General features: G+C 42.5%; 1 protein-coding gene across 8 annotated transcripts in view; it reads left to right on the top strand.

The window, feature by feature from the left end:
* The window catches only part of LOC118236398 (diacylglycerol kinase delta-like), a 54,165-nt gene that overhangs the window by 23,306 nt on the left and 9,028 nt on the right, over nt 1-21,831 (top strand). For all 8 annotated transcript variants that reach the window (XM_035434748.1, XM_035434746.1, XM_035434747.1 and 5 more), the window contains 21 exons: nt 10,477-10,587; nt 10,767-10,847; nt 10,974-11,078; nt 11,578-11,701; nt 12,230-12,336; nt 13,291-13,416; nt 14,506-14,608; nt 14,849-15,008; nt 15,494-15,602; nt 15,906-16,045; nt 17,362-17,446; nt 17,685-17,776; nt 18,036-18,135; nt 18,749-18,965; nt 19,149-19,247; nt 19,433-19,520; nt 19,867-19,974; nt 20,517-20,613; nt 20,947-21,054; nt 21,143-21,256; nt 21,489-21,623. In XM_035434748.1, coding sequence (XP_035290639.1) covers nt 10,477-10,587; nt 10,767-10,847; nt 10,974-11,078; nt 11,578-11,701; nt 12,230-12,336; nt 13,291-13,416; nt 14,506-14,608; nt 14,849-15,008; nt 15,494-15,602; nt 15,906-16,045; nt 17,362-17,446; nt 17,685-17,776; nt 18,036-18,135; nt 18,749-18,965; nt 19,149-19,247; nt 19,433-19,520; nt 19,867-19,974; nt 20,517-20,613; nt 20,947-21,054; nt 21,143-21,256; nt 21,489-21,623 — 2,409 coding nt within the window. The remainder of the gene's footprint in view (nt 1-10,476; nt 10,588-10,766; nt 10,848-10,973; nt 11,079-11,577; nt 11,702-12,229; nt 12,337-13,290; nt 13,417-14,505; nt 14,609-14,848; nt 15,009-15,493; nt 15,603-15,905; nt 16,046-17,361; nt 17,447-17,684; nt 17,777-18,035; nt 18,136-18,748; nt 18,966-19,148; nt 19,248-19,432; nt 19,521-19,866; nt 19,975-20,516; nt 20,614-20,946; nt 21,055-21,142; nt 21,257-21,488; nt 21,624-21,831) is intronic.

Here is a 21,831-nt window from a genome sequence, read left to right as displayed (position 1 = left end):
GTATGTGTTCAGCACACACTCCGAACCAGGCATTCATGGCAAGATGGCAATATTTTATATCATAAGAGCCAAAAAAAGGTTTGAGCAAAGGAACAAAATAACAAGAAGCACGCCAATTACAGCATCACACTGAAAAAGAGTTGTTTACACAAGCATTCAACAAGTCGTAAGTGTATGGTACATACTGTTTCCAAATTATCGTAAAAGGATATACGATATTCTCCAGCTAGCTGTCAACCAAAACAGCAGCTTTTAGAAAAAAACTGTAAAAAAAAAAAAAAAAACCTTTAAAAAAATGCTTACTGCATGGGGCCTTGCAGAGTCTTTTTTAAGTTTTGTTTTTCTTAAATGGTATTTGTTTAACTGAACTGTTTCTTGATTGTCTGTCGTGTTGCTTGCTTGCTTTTGGGCTTTTGGTATCATGTACCATGTCAACAAGTGAGCTACTGAGCCTGTCATGCCTGGAGCGTTCAGTTCTGTGCGCTGGTGTAATTAAAGGTTCAGGATGAATTTAGCTCTTTCCCAGCAGGAGGGCCTGTCAGTAACAGCATTTACAGTACATCCATTACACAAAACGTTAATTAAAGGATTCTACAGAGAGGTGTGTTTTTGAAGCACAGACCAGATATTAGTCTAGTTGTGTATACAAAATCTGGCAGTAGGGCTTCTGCGTTTAATTATTTGTTTGTTATGTACATTAACAGTTAGTCATTTAGCAGACTTTGTTGACTGAAATCTGTGCATGATTTTTTTATAAGTCTGATTTTATCATCTGTGATGAATGCTCACTTTATGTGTCATACACATGTCAGTGCTTTCCTCCTGCTGTGGATATGGGGCTTCAGTGCTGTGATGGAGGTTATGCTGAGTCTTTTGATATCTCAGTATAGGTTCTGTATCCCTCACTGTCCTAATGGACCACCTCCATGACCCTTCCCCTCATAGGGCGTGGCTTCCCCATGGCACCTATTCCATTTGAAGCTGAAAAGTAGAGCCCAGCATGGCCCAACACAGCCTGACAGAATTCGCACTAGCAGGACCGAGGTCCTTCCTGCTAAGATTCCAGTATAGAGTTACATTTACAGTACCAGGCTCGGGTGCCGGCTGCAAGCACGACTACTCCACCCACTCAGCCACATGCCTCGCACGTTTGGATGGAGCACTGATTCGGTTACGGGGGGCTCATATTCTCCGGGAGACGCGAGTAGCTTAAAGCACTCAGCGGCGCAGGTACGTGACTGCTTCCGCTTGATGAGATAAAAGGCCCTAGTCTAGCAGAACGCGGCATGCCGTGTCAGCAAGGACAACGCAGATATTACCCCTTTGCCTCTTATCATTCCCGTCATGGTGTTCTTCTTAACCCAGCCCACTTATGCAAGGATGATTAGGCTTGGGTGGGGAATGGATTTTATTTATTTATTTATTTATTTGCTTTTTTATTGTCCATTTGCCAGGAGAGATTTTCACAAAATGCATGGGTGTGCAGTCATTAAAGGGCTGCACAAATGTTTGTTATATTAGCATGACATTCATACACACATATACTATGGTGTATCCAGGCTGGAAAACGTCTTTATCCTTGGCAGACCAGTGGGACGATGGGTCAGGAGGAGAATTCCCTCTCGTCCTCACCGAGGCAATCGCCTGTTAGTGTGCTGCGGGATTACTCCCCCCGGCGATAACGGCTTAATTAGCAGGCTGGTCAATGCCTCTGCCCTTGCGTTGGCCCAATAAATAATCAGAGAGACTGCCACCTTAACGTCTTCCGGGGGAGTTTGATTGATCATTGGGAAATAGGTATTAATGAGTCGCTCGTGAATACCTTGAGCCTGGGGAAAGGCTTTGAATCGCAGCAGTGTCTGTCCCTGCATTAGAGGCATGCTACAGTAGCTATTCAGAGAGCAAATCTCATTTTAAGCCTGGTAAGTTTAATGAATAAACAAAGTAATGAAAGAGAAAAAAGAGAAGAGAAAAACGTCTGTTTATTAAATGTAATAATTTATTTACACAGATTTTGAAAATACATAATCCAAAAATATAACTAAATATAATAAAAATCAATTTTGTAAAATTTTGTAATATGGACATAATAATAAGGAAAAACAATATTTGCAGTGATTGCGCGCCTATTGCATTGCTGTCCTGTTTCACAGAAACAGTATCTGTCACCAGATGTTTATTTATTGTAATCAACCACATTGAATGAGAAAGTGACTTTATATTTGCTCAGTCCTCCAGCAAGAGGGGAAAGGTTCAAGTGTATGTTCTGCAGTCTGCTTAGCAGATTATTAATCACATGGACTGGGCCTCTACATACTCAGGCAGAATTCTGTTAGTGCTTTTGCCTGTGTATACTGTATAGAGGCCCATCAATGTGATTAATAATCACATTACTTTAGTTAGAACCTCATAGGTTGAAGGTCCCCTGGAAATAGCCTCAGTGGGTTTTATTACAATTAACACTGTAATTTGAAATTAGATTTGCCAATGGCTGTTTTAAGGCTAAATAAATACTTGGTCCATACAAGCTAACACCCCAGATGTATATACTCATAGAAGAACTCTGTGCCCCTGTTAAACTCCGCTTGGAGGAATAGCAGGATTTTCCAGTTGACAAGGGCAAAGGTCAGTGAAAGAGGGATACAATTTGAGGTGATTGTCCCTCATCATTCTGACCTGGGGGTGACAAAGAAGTCCCCTTACAGTAGGTAAACGATTGCGCTAACTACTGGGTCATTATGGCGCATTGCTAGGCCATGTTACATGTTTCTCAGCCTTTCAAGCTGTTTGAAGATTAGGTGGTGACCAGGTTCACTACACTGCCAAGTGTAACAAGTGCAGTTCACTGATCACCCAGAAAGAGACAGCTCATTCAGACTTCTAGATGGCTTCTTTCTTCACAATTCACAATTTATTTAGTTTGAGGGTTTGTGGTGTTTCAGTTCTTCCCTTGGAACATATTGCCACTGTGCACTAGGTCCTATAATACAACTGTGACAGGATCTTTGATAAAGAAAGCTTTAAGAAATCTGTCTTGAACCCATTAAGTGTGTTCTTTGCCAGTCTCAGCACTTAATGTTTTCAATCGTACAAGAAAGGCTTCTTCAGCTTTACAGTTTATTTTTTGTTCTGTGTCAACCAATGAGTATTCTTGGCCTCAGCTAAAAATGTTTCAAATAAAAATTCATTTTGTGAACCCCCTTCTTTAAGGAAGGAGAAAGCTCGCATTATGCAGTGTTGTTTATTTATATATCTAACAAACACACCCTCACTCAAGACCACGACAACGGTCCTTCGGGTTTGGTGTACCACTTCCGTCTTTAGCATAATGCACAGCCTGTGCTAGAAGTGATTAGAATTGCATTTTTTGCTGTTGCACCATGACCTTCGGAACCAGTTTTTGAATATGTGCATTTTTTGCTGTTCGTTTGATGAAGCGGCTCCTTTAACCACCTAGTGAGCCATCAACATGCACAAGGCTGCATAGTAAGCAGATGCTACCAGAAGTAGTTGGGATTTAATTTATTTGGTGTTGCAGGGCACTTTTGTCTTCATGAGAGGTACTGTCAGGAGAGGGATTTGATGGTTGTGTCCTGCTGCGGTGCTGTAGTGAGAAGGAGGGTCTGAAGTGGCTGTCTCCTAGAGACCACGCAACTGACAGCTCTCGGATTCTGAAGCAGGGAGTCGTGACTCTGTACAGCCTCAGCGCTCGTGAAGGGGAGGAAGTGGTGAGGGCGGGGCCGGGTTGCGGATGGTATGGCGTGACTGGCGGGCGTGACGAGGGCCCTCTTATCCGGCCGACCTTGCTCACGCCGCGCCGCTCTTGTGTATCTCCTGCTCCAGCGGGCTGACTGCATTTCACCGTTTCTCAGGAGCCCCCCCCCCCCCCCCTTGTCACTGCTGCAGACAGGGTCTGAGAACGCTGTCACTGCAGGGTGATCTCTAGCAATGTGTGAGCTGCGCCTCGTTTACAACCCGTTCCGGAGGCGCCATTCTCAGCCTCCGGCGACCGAGACCCACAGCCACTTTGTAGAAGTAAGAGTGCGATTCAGTTTGCCCTGATGGATCTGTGTGTTTGCTGAAAGCCTGCACTCTGCCCCTGAAGTGTTGAGTCCTGAGTTAGGCTCCATGCTGGAGGGGCACGGCTACCTTGCTGTAAATTATAAGAGACCCAGAGATCCACTCAGCAGCTGAATGTCCAGGCCAGCTGACTCCGCTAAGCTGACCAGCCCATGTCTCTTCTCTTTTTATAATGTAAGACGTTATTTGATAAAGCAGGTATCATCAAAGTACTACAAAATCAAACAATTACTGACAATTGCTATAATATAAGAAGGATGGTATTTGAAAATCCATTAATCAGAATTTCATCCATTTATGGAGGTATCAAATTAAATATAATTTTTTATTCAGAAAAGATGCTAGTGGTATCATTAGTTCAATACTGGTAGTCTTTTTTTCATGTCCAGATGAACATTACTCATGGCCCTGTCTTTAATTGTCAACTGAAAATGTGATCTCTCTGTCTCTCTCTCTCTCTCTCTCTCTCTCTGACACATACACATGTTTCTCCCTTCTCTTTTCAGAGCCTCTTTCTTGTTCATATAATGTAGCGTAATGGTCCTTAGGGTAGCTGTGTTCTTGTTTGTATAATTTAACGTACAGTATGGTTGGTGAAAAGCTATCAATCGAGCCTGCACTTTTTGAATTTACTGTCTCTCTTAGGACTATGCCCATCTGAATAATTACTGCACTTTAATCCGTGACCTTTGCACTTGTGTTTGCATTGTAAGTTCCCCTGGATGAGAGCATCTGTCAGCAAAGTAAGGCAAAGTAAAGCAAAGTAAGGGGCTCTCTGTTTACAAAGATGACTGTGCTATCACTGTATTACTAGTTATGACAAATTTAGCGACAAACCCCTTTCGGTAAAATAGTCAATCTCACTTCTTTCAACGTGACTGTTTCTATTAATAAAGTACTGAAGCATGTCTGAAAGGATGTGGTTTATTTTGGTGTGAAGTGCACCTACGCATTGTTCACAGAACAAGAACTGTCAGTTCCAGTGCAGTACAGACTGCTTATTGTTGCACCTAATGGCTTCTGTCATCAATGTAAAATCCATATGGGCAAACATGATAGAAAATAATTAATGTATTTCATTTAAAATATGCATGGCCATTTTTGCAACTAGCGTGCAGTACCTGTACCATATAGAGAACAAGTAGCAAAAAGTCAAGTCTCAGTATTGTTTGATATGCAAGTATGTGCACACGTGTATTGTAGCTACTCTTTATCACCTGTATCCTCGTCAAGGAGGCAGGGGGCTACTATGCAAGTTTGCCAGTTTTCATGGTAATCATGCGTGCCAATGTCTCGGCACATTGATCCTGGCTCACCGGTAGACAGAATCTGGCCGCCATGCATACAGCTGGATTTTGCGACAGTGGTTTGTGGGAGACATTTGACTATGAGGGCATGTGAAGTGCCTGGGCTATGTAATGTTATGTAATGCTAATACGAGTGTTTCATTTAAAATTATGCACAGGGGCTTCTGTGGCGAGTTTTTGCAGTTTTGGGAGCTATCGCTGAACATTTGCAAAGCATTTTCACTGCTTGGAGAATTGTTGTAGCAGATTTGCGTGCTAGAAACCTATGAATGTGTATACTTGGAATTTACATTCTGAATAAACTGTTTACATGGCCTTCTCTTTTAAATTCTCTTCCAAGTCTGTACTTTGAAACAGGTATTTGTGAGTATGCATGGTCTCCCTCAATATTACATTGTATTCTTGGTTAAAATTATAACTAGACAGTTGTAAGGTACATTAATGTTAGTCTATCTGCAATAGACTAACATATGCAATCTGATTATTGGTTAATTATGGGACCCTTGATCCTACATTATTCATTGCATGGGTGATCCTCCCCCCACCCCACCCCACCCTCCACCTCCTTTTAAGAACACATAACATTCAGTCCTTTCAGAATAATTTTCTTTTAGTTTCTTTCTAAAGGTTTTAACTCACTCTTTTCGCTTTTAATTTATTTGCACAATAATCAGCAAGGGGAAGTTTTTTTTTATTTTAAAGAGCTGATATGACTCTATGCCCTATTACAACACACATGGAAATGTAGAAGAATGCTTTCTGGTGTATATTGCCTTAGAAACCGGTGGATCTGATGCACACATCCTTGGTGCAACCAAGGGAGGAGAGAGAGAGAGAGAGACAGAGAGAGAGAGAGAGAGAGAGAGAGAGATGCACGTCTGCACCACTAATTCGCAGACAGTATGCTGTAGGTACCACCTGGTGGCCACAAGGAGATACTATTCATGTTCCCTGCAAACAGACGTGTCCTTGTCACTTTTCTCCATCCTCTTTGGAAAAGGTTTGTTACTGTTCTTTGCAGGTACAGTACAGTGCAAAAATAAGGTTCCTTTCCTAATCAGATCATATAATACAGATGTATCTGTTATCATAAACAATGGTGAAAGTGTCCCTGAATTCTGGCTCTCTGTTGGATCAGATCCTGCTGTTCCAGCAGCGAGAGCAGAGAAGCCGCATAGTTTAACCATCCAGAGCATCAATAAAGCTCTGAACCCCTGTCAACAGAGAAGGTTTTTTTGGTGAACTATATTTACCAAGGAGTGTTTATATCTATGCCCTAATGTCTTATTGCGATGTAGTTAGGTGTTTAATATATCTTTTTATGTCTTTAAGGAGTGTAACAGCCTCTGCGAAACAAGTGTCAAAGTGTTGGGGGCTACAATATGGCACGGCCACATTATATACAGTCATGGTGGAAGTGGAACATTGTGATGCCAGGGTATCAGAGTAGTATCGGAGTGGAAGACAACTATCTGTCTATTGATCCTGTATGTATTACTGTATGTCTATGGCTGTTTTCACACAGAAGGCGAATCCTTTTTTTTTCTTCTTTCAAATCTAGTCATTATAACTGTCCGCACTGTTATTTGCATGTAAGCAGATCGGATTGAACTCTGTGGTACAATGGCAGCCCACCACCACAGTGACAGCTATTGACAAGATATTTAATTTTATTTTTGTCCAGTAACTGGTGTTTTCCAACTCTTTGGAATTCTCTTGCCTCTCATTCATTTTGTTTGTTACTTTTTACATTACATTACATTACATTACAGGCATTTAGCAGACGCTCTTATCCAGAGCGACTTACACAACTTTTACATAGCATTTTACACTGTATCCATTTATACAGCTAGATATATACTGAAGCAATTTCGGTTAAGTACCTTGCTCAAGGGTACAACGGAAGTGTCCTACCCGGGAATCGAACCTGCGACCTTTCGGTTACAAGCCCAGTTCCTTACCCACTGTGCTACACTCCGTCCCATCACTTTCTATGTGATGTCAAATGTGTGTCACGTAGTGAGTGACAAAAAAACTTTAAGTCCAACTAGAGCAATCACACCAAGACACAGCTTCAGAAATGTGAATTGCATTTCAATCCACATTCGTATGTGGTTTAAATCTGATTTGAAAAAATCAGTATTCGTATGGTATTTGCTGGTCAGATTAGACTTAATAAAAGTAATCAGATTCCAATTGGATATGCAAAACAATCTGATTTGGCCTGCCAGTCTGAACACTGCATATTAATCGACTGCTTTAAGCAGTTATTTTCCCTAAATTTAACCATCTATATGCCTGTCTGTAAATCTGTTGGATGGTTTATTGTTTGTTACAATGTCCAACAGGCTGACTAGAGATGCATTTATTTTCCTGAATGTTTTTAGCTCATTATCTAGACTGCATTGTTGCGTGTTTAGTTATATGTAAGATATCCAGACTGAAGTCTCAGACCTCGGTGGTGATTGGGATAACAGGCATAACATGTCCGTGCTCATTGGCCATCTTGTAATTGCTGCCTGTGGCCTGCCTATTGGCTGATTGATTTAACTGTCAGATCAGTCTGAAACACTCGACCTGATTGTCACTCTTGTACTGCATGTGTTCCTATTTGGAACAGTAAATGGAGAACTGACTGGAACTACATCTTAACAGTGCTGTACAGAGGTGACAATGAGCTCTGCTCAAAGATCTTTGCTGGTTGATTTGTGCGCATTGTGACATGTCATGGAAGTTGATTGATTGATGGATAAGATTAAGGAAGACAGGCTTGTAGAATGTGATCCTGGCTGAGCACTGAAACCCACTAAAGGCTGTGTGGGCCGGAACTTAACTACAATATAGCCTTCAATGAAAGTAAGCAGTTGAGATCTTTTAATTCTGTCAACTTTACAGCTAAATGCATAACTATTGGGTCAGTGACACAATTTTTGTTGTTTTAACTCTGTACTCCAGCACATTGGATTTGAAATGAAACATGAATATGAGGTTAAAGTGCAGAATGTCTGCTTAATTTGCAGGTATTTTAAGGTATTTCAGGAGATCTCTGTAGGAATTACAGCCCTTTTATACATAGTCCCTCCATTTTAGGGGAGCAAACCTAATTGCTAACGTAATCTGAAAAAAGTCTTCATATTCAGTACTTGGTTGCAAATCCTTTGCATTTGATGACTGCCTGCAATCCAGAGACATCACCAGACACGAGTGTCTTCCGTGGTGATGCTCTGCCTGGCCTGTTCTGAATCTTCATTTCCAGTTTGTTTCTGGGGCATTTTGCATTCAGTCTTGTCTTCAGCAAGCAAAACACATGTTAAATTGAATTCAGGAGATATGATTGACTTGGCCAGTCAAGAACATTCCACTTTTTTGCACTGCTTGCCTTAGCAGTATGTTTGGGGTCATTGTTATTCTGCAAGGCAAAGTGCTGTACAATGAGGTTTGAGGCATTTGGTTGTATCTGAGCAGATAAGATGTTCCTGTGTACTTCAGAAACTGCAGAATTCTTCCTGCAGTCAGCAGTCATACTTTCCTCTTTTCAACACTTTGGTACAGGTACATTCTTGTCTCATCTGTCTATACGATGTTGTTCCAGACTTTTTATTGTACTTTTTTAGCAGACTCTTAGTGTATATATCAATTATTTACACACACTACTGGACCAACTGATGTGAATTATCCTGCACAAGAACACCGCACAGCAGCAGAGTCCACCTGGTAATTGAACTTACCAGCCAAGTTTCCTAACCATTATGCTACACTGTCTCTGTATGCCCCATGGACCAGTTCTCTAATAAGATTAAGTTCACAGCTGAGTGTCTGTTCATCTTTGATCACTGCCAGTTCATAGAACTATGTCCATATAAGGCCATATAGGCCAACGGGCATACTATTAATAGCAGGAGGCCATATCACATGCTCCCTAATGAAATTTGAAGCTGTTTTCTGTTCGAAGGTCATTAAAAAAAAAAAAATTGTACTTTTGTTTATAAGTTTGAATTGGTCTCTATCTCATTTATAATGGTCTGGGAATTTTCTGTGGAAGTTGGCACTCAGACACATTATCAAACACATGGTTGATGGGAAAAGCAACAAATATTTATATAACTTGTCTGGGATTCCGAAAACCATCACCTGCCTGACATTGACACTAATTTATAAATACTCCATTTCTTTCTTGCCATGAACAGAAACTGTGGGTGTCTGTATTGTTGCACCACACACCACTAGTTGCTACTGGTTGTATTGATTGGTTTACCTCAGATGAGTATATTAGGAACATAGCATCTTTGATTTAGTGCTTAATAATGCTGAACGATTAACCAACATTTTTGTGTTTTTTTTTTAGACAGTGCCAAGTTGAAAGTCTCTGACCTCTTCAGTATGACCCATTCTACTGACAGTGTTTGTCTATGGAGATTGCGTGGCTATATGCTTGATTTTATGAACCTGTTAGCAATGGGTACAGCTGAAGTAGCCAAACCCACTAATTAGAAGGGGTGTCCACAAAGTAGAAAATGATTTGGCACAAACGTCCACTTGGACTCAAGGATGAACTGATTAGATTTTGGTGGTCAAAGGTCAAGGTCACTGGGACTTCACAAAACACGTTTTTGCCTTGAGGGAATACAAAACACGTTTTTGCCTTGAGGGAATTTCTTCACATTTGGTACAAACATCCACTTGGACTCAAGGATGAACTGATCAGATTTTCGTGGTCAAAGGTCAAGGTCACTGTGACCTCACGTCCGTCCCATTCTATCGTGAACGCAATATCTCAGGAACACCTTGAGGGAATTTCTTCAAATTTGGCACAAGCGTCCACTTGGACTCAAGGATGAACTGATTAGATTTTGGTGGTCAAAGGTCAAGGTCACTGTGACCTCACACACACATTTTTGGCCATAACTCAAGAATCCATATGCTAATTATGACAAAGTTTCAAGATGTCCAATAGGATAAAATGATGAAGTGATGACATTTTATATCCAAACTGGCTACTGGTGGAAGCATACAACCGCGAGATGGTATTACTAGTTTTAAAAATAACTCCAAAGTGATTGTGTTGTCTCTCTCCCTTTCTCTCTCTCAGAGAAGTGTGAAGGAGGGACTCCTGCTCAAACAGACCAGCTCCTTCCAAAGATGGAAGAGGAGGTACTTCAAGCTTCGAGGACGGACTTTGTACTACGCCAAAGACTCCAAGGTTACAGACAGGGGCACTTTCTGTCACTTTATCCCAAGTTTCAATGGGTTATATTGCTTATAATTCTCATAAAACTCTTAAGGTTAAAATGGTCTTCAAATACCGATTTGTACCTATAATTGTATCTGTAAGTTGTGCATGCTGAATTCTATTTGATCATAATGTGTGTGGTTTTGCAGTCTCTAATATTTGACGAGGTAGACCTCTCAGATGCCAGCATGGCGGAAACCAGCACCAAGAACATCAACAACAGCTTCACGGTAATAGCAGTCACACTCAGTGCACAGATGTGAAAGAATCTTAGCTATTATCAGTAGCCAGTGTAACACCTGCTGTTTGTGTACTGCAAGTATCTACCTCTCTTCCTTTCTGTCTTTCTCTCTCAGGTCATCACCCCTTTCAGGAAGTTGATGTTGTGTGCTGAGAGCAGGAAGGAGATGGAAGACTGGATCAGCGCTCTGAAGTCTGTGCAGAAGTGGGAGAGTTACGAGGTGCGTAGTCTCTTTCGCCCTCGTCCCACTTCTGGGATTGTTTTTAGAATTAATCATTCTATTATTGCATTATAGTTTATTATAGTTTAGTTGTGGAGTACAGAGCCAAATTAAAAACGAAAATATGTCTTTGTCCCAAACATTATGAAGCTTAATCTGCACAAAAATAACCCAAAATTCATGTAAATAGTATTTTAATAGTGAACATGAAGGTGTAAGGTAAAAAATCATTAACCTGAAAAGAAACACTCTAGGAGAACACACACACACATACATGTATATTCTCACACATACACACAAAATAAAGTTTAGAATAAATGTCTGGTTCACAGATTGGAGGTAGTAGCTTGACAAGAATATTATATGATGTGAATGATGCCCTTTGGCACACATGCATTCTGCTATTTGGATTGTGAGTTTGTTTCTGCTTTGACTGGATAGAGTAGTTAATGCTCCTCCCCTCCCAGTGATGGACAGCTCTTCTTTCCCCATACCTCAGTTCAACATGGAGCACTTCTCTGGGATGCACAACTGGTACGCCTGCTCTCACGCCCGCCCCACCTTCTGCAACGTGTGCCGAGAGGCTCTGCCGGGGGTCACCTCTCACGGCCTGTCTTGTGAAGGTACAGCGCTAACATTTACCCTTATTCACCCCATTCACCGTCTGGGGTCTACAAGATTATAATCAAAAAGGTGAAAAATTACGGATTGCGGTTTCTGACAATATTATTAGATATTGGCCAATGTGAACTGATTGAGCACTTGGTACAAGTATAGTTTCCGATTATAGATGTTACCTTGTGAAATAAATGCAGTGTTAGAGTGACTATATATCGTTAGCGATAGCAATACTAAATTGATGTGCGGATGGCAGTAGTAGACCATGGAAATTGACAGTACGCCCCGCTATTAAAGGGAATGAAAAGAGATCATTTGATTGGCTGTGAGTGAATTCAGCTGCAACACTCCCACGGATAATATATTCATCATAATCCAGCCCATTTATGACCTGTGGAACACACTTTCAGCTGTGTGATCCACTAGTCACGAAAATACAAACATTCAATGACCAGTGCGCCCGTATGTTGCACCTGCGCCCGTGCACCCTGCAACATTGATTCTGGAAAATCCCTCTGCCTGTGCATTCCTAGTCTGCAAGTTCAAGGCCCACAAGCGCTGTGCCGTGCGGTCTACCAACAACTGCAAGTGGACCACGCTGGCATCAATCGGGAACGACATAATCGAGGATGAGGAGGGGGTGAGTAATACTTGTGCTGCTTTACGGAAATGGAATATACCGAAATATATCGAATTAAACGTTTAATTAAAATGAAAACTTCACTACGTATGCAAAACTGCATACGTTGCTGTCACCTTCAGATATTGCAATGTATGTTTTTATAATATATTTGTTTGAAAAACTCCTGTTTCAGCAGTTTCAGCTGCAGAACAATGCTAGCACAGGAAACACATCATCACTAGAGGACTATTGCCCTCATAGTCTCCCATGCCTATTTCAGTTCCATAGTATTTCTGACTAATAGTTTTTTCAAGTGTCACACACCGAAGCGTGGCAGGTTTTCAGTCAGCCCATTCCACCGAGGAAGTGCTTAAAGAAATGGAATATACCAAAAGTAAACTGAAATAGATATTGCAACACTTCACAGTTTATGGGTAAATGTGAAAATTGCTGCTCATTTCAGATATTGTATCATATTTTTAAAAACACATTGCACACTGTGAAATATATTTATCCTTTATCATTTTCAAAAAAATATCCTATTTAGATTATAATGTGGTATATTAGATTTCTGTAAAGGATTACACATGCATGCAGTCAGCACATATACTTTCACACGAACCCGCATGTTTTCAGCGCTCCTTTGAGTTATGAGTCTGACGGAGGGCTGGGATACGGCGAATGTGGATCCTCCCGTCTCCGCGCTAGAATTCGTCACAGGCCCCGAAGGCTCTGATAGGTTACTGCTCGCTGAGAGTATGCTCCTCTCTCACACAGGATCTGTCAGATAAATGTAATGGGCTTGTGGTGAATTCATAAGGTGGCAGTGTAACATAACGATTATGGATGGTTATGAAGTGCTATGAACATACCTGCTCATGGATATTCTGCAGCGCGGTTAGCACTAGCCTCAGGTCCAGGTCTGTACTGCTGGTATGTTGCTGACACGCTTGTGCCGTGTCTGTTCCTTAGGTTTCCATGCCGCACCAGTGGATGGAGGGAAACCTTCCCGTGAGCGCCAAGTGCAGGGTGTGCGACCGCAACTGCGGCAGCGTGAGGCGGCTCCAGGACTGGCGGTGTCTCTGGTGCAGGGTCATTGTGAGTCTGACCTCTACACAGCCTCCCTGTCCCTGTCTGCGCCTCCACACTGTCATCATCATTACAATCTGTGATCTTGGAGGAGCTGAATATAAAACCAAGGCCTGAGTCTGAATGAACCTAGCCAGAAGGCTGAAATCACAGCTTCCCACTCTAGGGTCTTTCCTGCTAACACAATAGCTTATTCCAACTTTGTGCAACATTGCAGTACATTTGACAGGAACCCTCAGAAAACTTCCCTCCATCAGAAAAGCATTTCAAAATGCTTCCGTGTTTTTGAAGCTGTAATGCCAGGATCCTGTTATGAAATAGGATGTTTATCAAAAGTGGTGTTTACCAAGCTTCTATTTCCACAGAGGATATTTGCCATTATTGTATTCCAAGAGAGAATATTTACCCTGATTATGTTTCAATTTTTGAAGCTTTTATGCCAGGACTGTATTCTCAAGCAGCGTATTTACCATGATTTACCTTTCCAATAATAGTATTTACCATGATTCTATTTCCACAATGCTATATCGGGGCCCAAGCACCAAGGGGGTGTAGGATCCCTATTTTTTTCTAGTGTTCTTCCTTTATTTTTTATCTTATTTTATCAATTTTATTAACCTCCAAACCACAACTTTCCTGTGTCATAACACTTAAACTGTTATTTTTGCAAATGTGTGTGCAACCTGACTAGCACACAAGATCATATTTTCACAACGTTCCAGGACCTGAAAAGTAATTTTTAAAATGATGTTTGGTGTGTGGGTTACTGCTGTCAGTCTTGTCTCTCTGGGTCTCTCTTCTCTCTGGGTATCAACACCTGATGTTAAGGGCAAGGAAGCACTGCTGCATTCTGCCTGGCTATGCTAGTCTGTGTTCTGTCAAGAAAACTATTTCTGGGTTGTGGTTCTGGTTGTGCTTCCATATATGTACAAGTCACTTATTTTTCCACGAAGACTCAAACCAGACAAAATACCTCTAACCTGTGTGCATTTGTCTGTCTGATTGTGTGCTCCCATGCATTTGTGCATGTGTCTATATATGCATGTGTGTATTTGTGTGTGTTTACGTTTGCCTTTGTGTGTGTGTGTTTCTCTGCAGGTACACAACAGCTGTAAGGAACACATGGGGAAGCGCTGTCCCTTAGGCCAGTTCAAGGTCTCCATAATCGCTCCCCCTGCACTCAACAGCATTGACTCTGATGGTAACCGCCTCCACTTATGTAAAGTCAATTTACCATGGTTGGTACTCTAGTGGTTTCTTGTCAGTAAGGAGGGCATTACCAACTGCAGTTAAGGCTTTTATTATTAACCTGTTAAGCAAGGTGTGGCACACTTTCACTACCATTCATTTTCTGTGTAAACTATGCTGTTTAAAAATCATCATCATCATCTTCATCGTCACTGAAGGTCCTCTGTCTGCTCCCCATTGGTCCTTTCCTCAGGGTTCTGGAAAGCTGCTAACCCGCCCTGCTCCAGCCCACTGCTGGTTCTGGTCAATTCCAAGAGTGGGGATAACCAAGGGGTCAAGTTCCTGCGCAAGTTCAAGCAGCTGCTGAATCCGGCCCAGGTGTTCGACCTGATGAATGGCGGTCCGCAGCAGGGGTAGGAGGGGGAGGACGGGGCAGCTTTCATGGCCATAAGTGGTGGTGCCTTTTTGAAACCTGTATTGCTGTATCAGGATCAGTGACTATGTCTTCTACGGACTCATCAGATTCTGAGTCATCTGAGTCACTGATAATGTCATTTGACAAATATTTCAATGCTGTCTATTTCTGTCATCTTTTCAACCAAATGCTGTCCATTTCTATCATCTTGTTAAACCTGAAGGTATAATAGCAGAGCTGTTTGTGTTCCCCCTATGACATCACGTATCACAGAAGTAATTTTCCGGCGTGACTTTGGGTTTTTCCATTGGCAGTGATCAATTTGTCAAATTTGAAGCCATACTAACAATTTCAGCTTAATGTAATGCAAAACCTCTAGAATAAAACAAATTGGTCTCATATCTTCAAGGGATGTCGTTATGTGGTGCTTACCCTCTATTAAACAACGTTAATTGCAAACAACCTCTCACCCATTTTCCATAGGCTGCGTCTCTTCCAGAAGTTTGCGATGTTCCGGATTCTGGTGTGTGGTGGGGATGGCAGTGTCGGCTGGGTGCTGTCAGAGCTGGACAAACTTGGGCTGCACAAACAGGTGAAGCCGCAGTAGTCAGTATTATACAATCAGATATCTGTAGGAGTGCTGATACTGACACGCATCAGAATTCACTACTCACATAAGGACATATCAGAACCACAGGCTGTACAGATAGCTATCATATCCAATGAAGGCAGGTATAAAATAGAAGTATTTCAAAATAGCTTTGGATCTCTGTGATAATCTGTGTGTATATGCGTGCGTGCATGTGTGTACGTGTGTGTGTGTGTCTGAAAGAGAGAGAGAGAGAGTACAATGTTGCCTTATTTTGCCTCTCACTGTGTTGTGTGTCCATGGCAGTGCCAGTTGGGTGTTCTTCCTCTGGGCACTGGGAATGACCTGGCGCGGGTACTGGGCTGGGGAGGGCTCTGTGACGATGATGCCCAGATACTGCAGATCCTGGAGAAACTGGAGAGAGCCACCACTAAGATGCTGGACAGGTAAGTTTTGCCAGGGAGAACGGTGAGGTCAAGAGTAGGAAGCATTTCCTGTTAGGCTGTTTGAATAAATAATCAAAGAGTTTTAAAAAATTACAAGTTTTACCAAAGGGCCTGTTGTCCAAGTATGGCAGGTGTCTGACCCCTGACCTGCACTCGTGTGCCTCTGGAATATACCTGTATATGGCTTACAGTGACAACTGCTGAGCTAAAATTCAGGAGGCAGAGAACTTCCCCTTAAATTGATTTTTGGTCTTGAATTGTTTTCAGTTATTTTTCTTGATTAACAATAGAACACTATTTGCATTCAACATTATTCAAAATGATGGATATGTGTACTGTTTGTTTTCTGCACTAACACTTGAAGAATATTCATGGCAAAGATTTACAATATGCAGATTTTGTTAATTTGAAAGATCTTGATGTGCAGGTTTTGTTAGATAGCCTTTATTGCAGGTTGTGCCAAAAGCTAACATGGTAGTTAACAGAGTGGTGTATTTTTTTTTTTTTGTTGAGTTCTTTGTGAATATAGCTGATTTTTCAAAATTGAAATTTTTATTGAATCTCCCTAACATGATGTGAAGAAAGCACCTTGTGTTTATTTGCCAATGGATTATTCAGATTGTTGGCAAACTTGTTAATCAAGGAAAATGGTTGAAAACAGGCCAAGACCAATAATTAGTTTAAGGGGAAGTTTTCTGCCTCCACAATTTTAAGCTCACAGCCGCCAATGATGGCTTACAAGGGTCTAGAGGTGAGGTCTGGGGGAGATGTGTCTTAGAAAAACAGCAGGTGGAGGAGCAGTAATGTCTCAAGATGTAATAGATTATAACAGATAATATAATCACCTTGGGATCTGTGGGTGACTGTTGTGCAGGCAAGTTTTAACCGTGCCTGTGATTTCAGCCGTTTTTTTGTGTTTGGTAAATAGGTGACACTGCGTACACAGTTATTTTGCACAGGCTCTTTTTTGCGTTGGTATGTTCCTCAGCTCCTTTCTGCTTGCAGCTTTCCTTGCTGCTCTTAGACTCATGTTATGTCAGGTCAATGGATCAACACTGGTTTGTCTCAGAGTGCAGACCAATTTCGTCTTCTCTTTTTTATTGATCTGATTGACATTCTCAAGTAGAATCGGTTCCCTTTAAGATTCATGGCCTTCACAATATGAAAGAGCTCTTCCACCCATAGCGTAGCCATGGCTCAGAAGTACCCACACTTGCTCTCTGATTGGCAGGCTTTAATAGCTATTGCATGGTTTTTAATGTGCGGTGAGACTCACTCAGGTCTGTGTGTGTGTGTATGTGTGTGTGTGTCCTCAGGTGGAGCGTGATGACATACGAAGTTCCCACAAAACACTCCCTTCCAGTGGTGAAGGTGGATGACACAGGGGATGGCAGTCTCCAGGTAGAGCACCCTCAAACCCAGAACACAGTAATCCCAGACAACCACAACTATTAGTTGCACTGAAAAAAACAGGTTTGTGAGTGTCATGCACTTCTATGCACATTCTCAGACTGACTGCAGATGGAGACAGTCAAGGTGGGAGTGAATGTTCGGTAGATTCTTGTGGGTGGGAATGTTTCAGCTCTGTGTAGAGATCCCCTCTTGATTGGCTGCTCTCTCATGCCTTTGCTCTGTACAGATACAGATGGCCCTGTATGCTGATTCTGTGGCCTCCCATCTGACCAAGATTCTGGACTCAGACAAGCATAGTGATGTCATCTCCTCAGCTAAGTGAGTGAAAAATGACTACACAAAATCTCCATGCTGTGCTTGTGTTCTCACAAGTGATTTATTTAACAGGAAACTGCAGCTGTTTTACAACATAGTAAATACTGATGTTGGGTTTAGAACCAGGCCTGTAGGCTTTGCAGCTGTGTTAGCCTTACAAGCTCCCTTTTCATAATTAAAAAGCCTGTGGTAAAACACAGAACTGTGTGGTGTGATAGTTTGTGTGGAAGTCCGTGCAACACTATGGTCTCTACACTTACAGGTATTTGTGTGGGACAGTGAATGACTTTGTGTCAGAGGTGGGGAGGACATACGAGAGATCAACGGAGAACAGGGAGGAGGCTGCAATCATGTCTAAGAAGGTGAGCTTGTGCAGCGCAGGTGGACCTGCGAGTTGTGGCACATTGGTGGTGGAGAGGGGAGGTGTGACAAGGAGATGCCTCTACACTGAAGCAGTACCAATTTAACAATAACCGTCGATTCAGTGTATTTATGTTACATACAACACACGCACAACTTTGATAAGCTCATAGCCCGCCTCATGTCCCTGCACTTAACGTCAGAATTTACATTCTATATATATATACAATTGATTTGGAACTGACTTTATATCAACATGCTTTGGTTGTGAATAAGGGAAGCAAAGAGTAAATTCCAGTAAATCCAAATGGTAAAATTACTAGAGTGTTCTGCATTTGTGCAGCACTTCTTCTTGACAAGAAATTAAAGCTTCATCACAGAAATCAATTAAGAGAAAGGGAATTAGCTGCTTGCTGCGATGATTTTTCTTAGACAATTAAATTGCTGCATTGTTAGCAAAGCAAAACAAATGACACCACGCTGAGAGAAAAGATTAGTTTCATGATTAGACAGCAGCCTCTGTTCTGAGCTCATTGGCTGCCAGAGGCATACAGCTTGTGAGATGAGTGTGCGCCCATAAGGCAGAGAGTTGTGAGAGTGTTGTCTGTCCGACAGTGCGCTACGCTGAACGAGAAGCTGGACTCTCTGGTGAAGGCTCTGGGCGAGGAGTCCGATGCTAAGCTGGTGCCCGCGGGCACCCAGCCACCGCGCGAGGGGGGCCAGCCCGAGCCTCCCAGCATCCCGCGGGCCTTTAAGTCCAAAGAGCAGCTGATGCTGAGGGCCAACAGCCTGAAGAAGGCCGTGAGGCAGATCATAGAGCAGGCCGAGAAAGGTAGGACCAGCAAATGCTCACGCAGGCCCAGTTTCACAGTTTTTGGAGACTTTCCCTTCAAGACATAATTTAACCAATTCCCATTTTTCCCCCTGCTTCTTTCTCATCCCTCTTTTTTCCCCCACCCTTCAATCAAAAACATGTGCGTTCTTCCCTGTTTCCTACTTTTTCCTCATTCATCAGTGGTGGATGAACAGAACAGGCACACTCAAGTGTACCACATGGCCTCCACCTCCTCAATGAAGATGGAGAACAATGAGGACCTGAAGGAGGCAGACACAGGTGAGCGGTGTGCGTCTTTCAGCAGCACGCCAGTACAGAAAGGCAAATTACCAGTCACTTCACAGTTCTCCAATTTACCATCAGTGGGAAATTATGAAAAGTTCAATAGTTAAATTAACCACATTGCTGAGCATATACTTATATGTATAACATTAAGTCCTGTTCTCTTTTGCATTGGCATGCAGGACATGGAACCACAAGCTCCTCCACCTCCACCATTGTCCTGCAGAAATCAGAAAGCTTCGGCTCTGTGCTGCTCTCTGATGACTCTGTGTAAGAAGCTTTCCAGTACTGTTCTATTCTGTACGCATAGCCTCAGTTGCCAGAGGGGACACCACCTCTAAGTTGCTCCTGAAAATAATGTGTTTAAGATTGTACCAAAGTGTTGGAAAATGTTCTAGGAATGCTGTGAGACTATCATATTTTACCGCACATGTGAATACAGCTAATACGATCTTTTAAAACAGGCAGCACAATAAACTTGGGCACCAGTAACAGAAGACAGATTTTTTTCATGAACATTTACCCTGAAACATTACCTTTGAGATTGAGATTGACTGCAATTCATATTTACTTTGGCACCACATAATAAGACTGGTTCTATGGGTTTTTGTTGCAGACTGTGCACTGAAAAGTGTGTTATGAACAATTACTTTGGGATTGGACTGGATGCAAAGATCTCCCTGGAGTTCAACAACAAGAGAGATGTGCACCCCAAGAAGTGCAGGTACTTACTGCCAGAAGGCATATTCCTCTGGACTGTGAATTAACCATGTTATGTATGATGTGTGTGAACATTCCTTGTTCTTCATTCAAAGGAAGACATGCATGACCGCATCTACTCATTCATATGTAAACACGGACCATGTACAGTGTTTAAGTATCCTATAGAACTAATCCAGCTGTACTGTACGGATTAAAGTGGCCGATACATTGAACAAAAACTTGTTAAATGTTAACTTTCACTGAAGAGTCGTATTTATTTTTCGATAAGTTTTGTCGGAGTTGCATGAATAAAGCGTTAGACAATACATGTCATTGATATTTTTAGAATGTTCAGAATCATTGTAATAAAATACCAGATTCTCTGAACATTGATAATTTTTCCAATAAAATGATGTATGTATTCTTGCTGTGTTCCATGTGACGTAAAAGTAATGTTAATGGGACGCTCAGAAAAAGGCCAGGAACAAATGATTGTTAGCTGGCATTGTTTCCCAGTGAGCCACATACAATAGCGCACTGTGTCTGTGTCACTACCCAAAACAGCAGTCGCACCAAGAACATGATGTGGTACGGGGTGCTGGGGACCAAAGAGCTGGTGCAGAAGACGTATAAGAACCTGGAGCAGCGGGTGCACCTGGAGGTATTGCTTAAGTTCAGACTCCAGAAGACTCGTTCTCATGTCATCTTAGTTTGGATCAGGGTCAACAATGTAACTATGCTTCAATCTGATGCAGTGGTGTGTGCCATCTGTGGCTGGTAGTCCCGCATGGCGGTGCATAGTTAGCGTAGCGTATCGTTTAGGATGGTTCAAATGGTAGGGACTCATGTTTCACCGTTCTCTAGTGACCCCTGCTGGTCAATAAAAACACTGTTGAAGACCCTATAGGCTGTAAAGCATTGTATGGTATCACATAATAAATATGTACAGAGTGTATGTAACACACGTGATGCGTGTTTTCTTGTGTGTCTCCAGTGTGACGGCGTGCCCATGTGTCTGCCAAGCCTGCAGGGTTTGGCCGTTCTCAACATCCCCAGCTATGCAGGGGGCATCAACTTCTGGGGCGGGACCAAGGAGGACAACGTTAGTCTGCGTGCACTTTCACAGCCAGCCTCTCAGTGAGCTTTGTGGTCTCGGCCTTGATTTTACTTCACCTCTTTTATTTCTCCAGAATTTCGGGGCTCCCTCCTTCGATGACAAAAAGCTGGAGGTGGTGGCGGTCTTCGGCAGCATGCAGATGGCGATGTCCCGCGTCATCAATCTGCAGCACCATCGAATCGCCCAGGTCAGCTTCAGTCCTGCATCACGGCAGCTGCACACACGCGTACTCACACACACATACGCATGCATACACACCACACACACACTCACTCACACACTCACACACACACAAATGCATGCATACATGGCAAAAGCACACACACTCACACACACACGCACACTCACACACACGCACACATATGTGCATGCAGACAGCCCTTCTTACCGGCTTCCTCATCCGCTGTTTGCTCCGGCAGTGCCGGCAGGTGAAAATCACCATCCTGGGGGAGGAGGGCGTACCCGTGCAGGTGGACGGCGAGGCCTGGATCCAGCCACCCGGAATCGTCAAGATCGTCCACAAGAACCGGGCCCAGATGCTCACCAGAGACCGGGTCAGTGCCTGGCCAGTGGAGAGCTCACATTCACTTTTTTTTACCTTTACATTTAATAAAGGCTCTTATCCAGAGCAACTTTCATTTTAATATAAAACACAGGTGAACTGAAGCAATTGAGGTGAAGGGCCTAGTACAAGGGTACAGCTGGAATCAAACCCACAACCTCTGGGTTATAAAGCCATCATACAGGGACCATCATACAGGG

Source organism: Anguilla anguilla, chromosome 9 (genome assembly GCF_013347855.1).
Source record: "Anguilla anguilla isolate fAngAng1 chromosome 9, fAngAng1.pri, whole genome shotgun sequence".
NCBI classification, from domain to species: Eukaryota; Metazoa; Chordata; class Actinopteri; order Anguilliformes; family Anguillidae; genus Anguilla; species Anguilla anguilla.
This window is presented reverse-complemented; position numbering and strand designations above follow the sequence as displayed.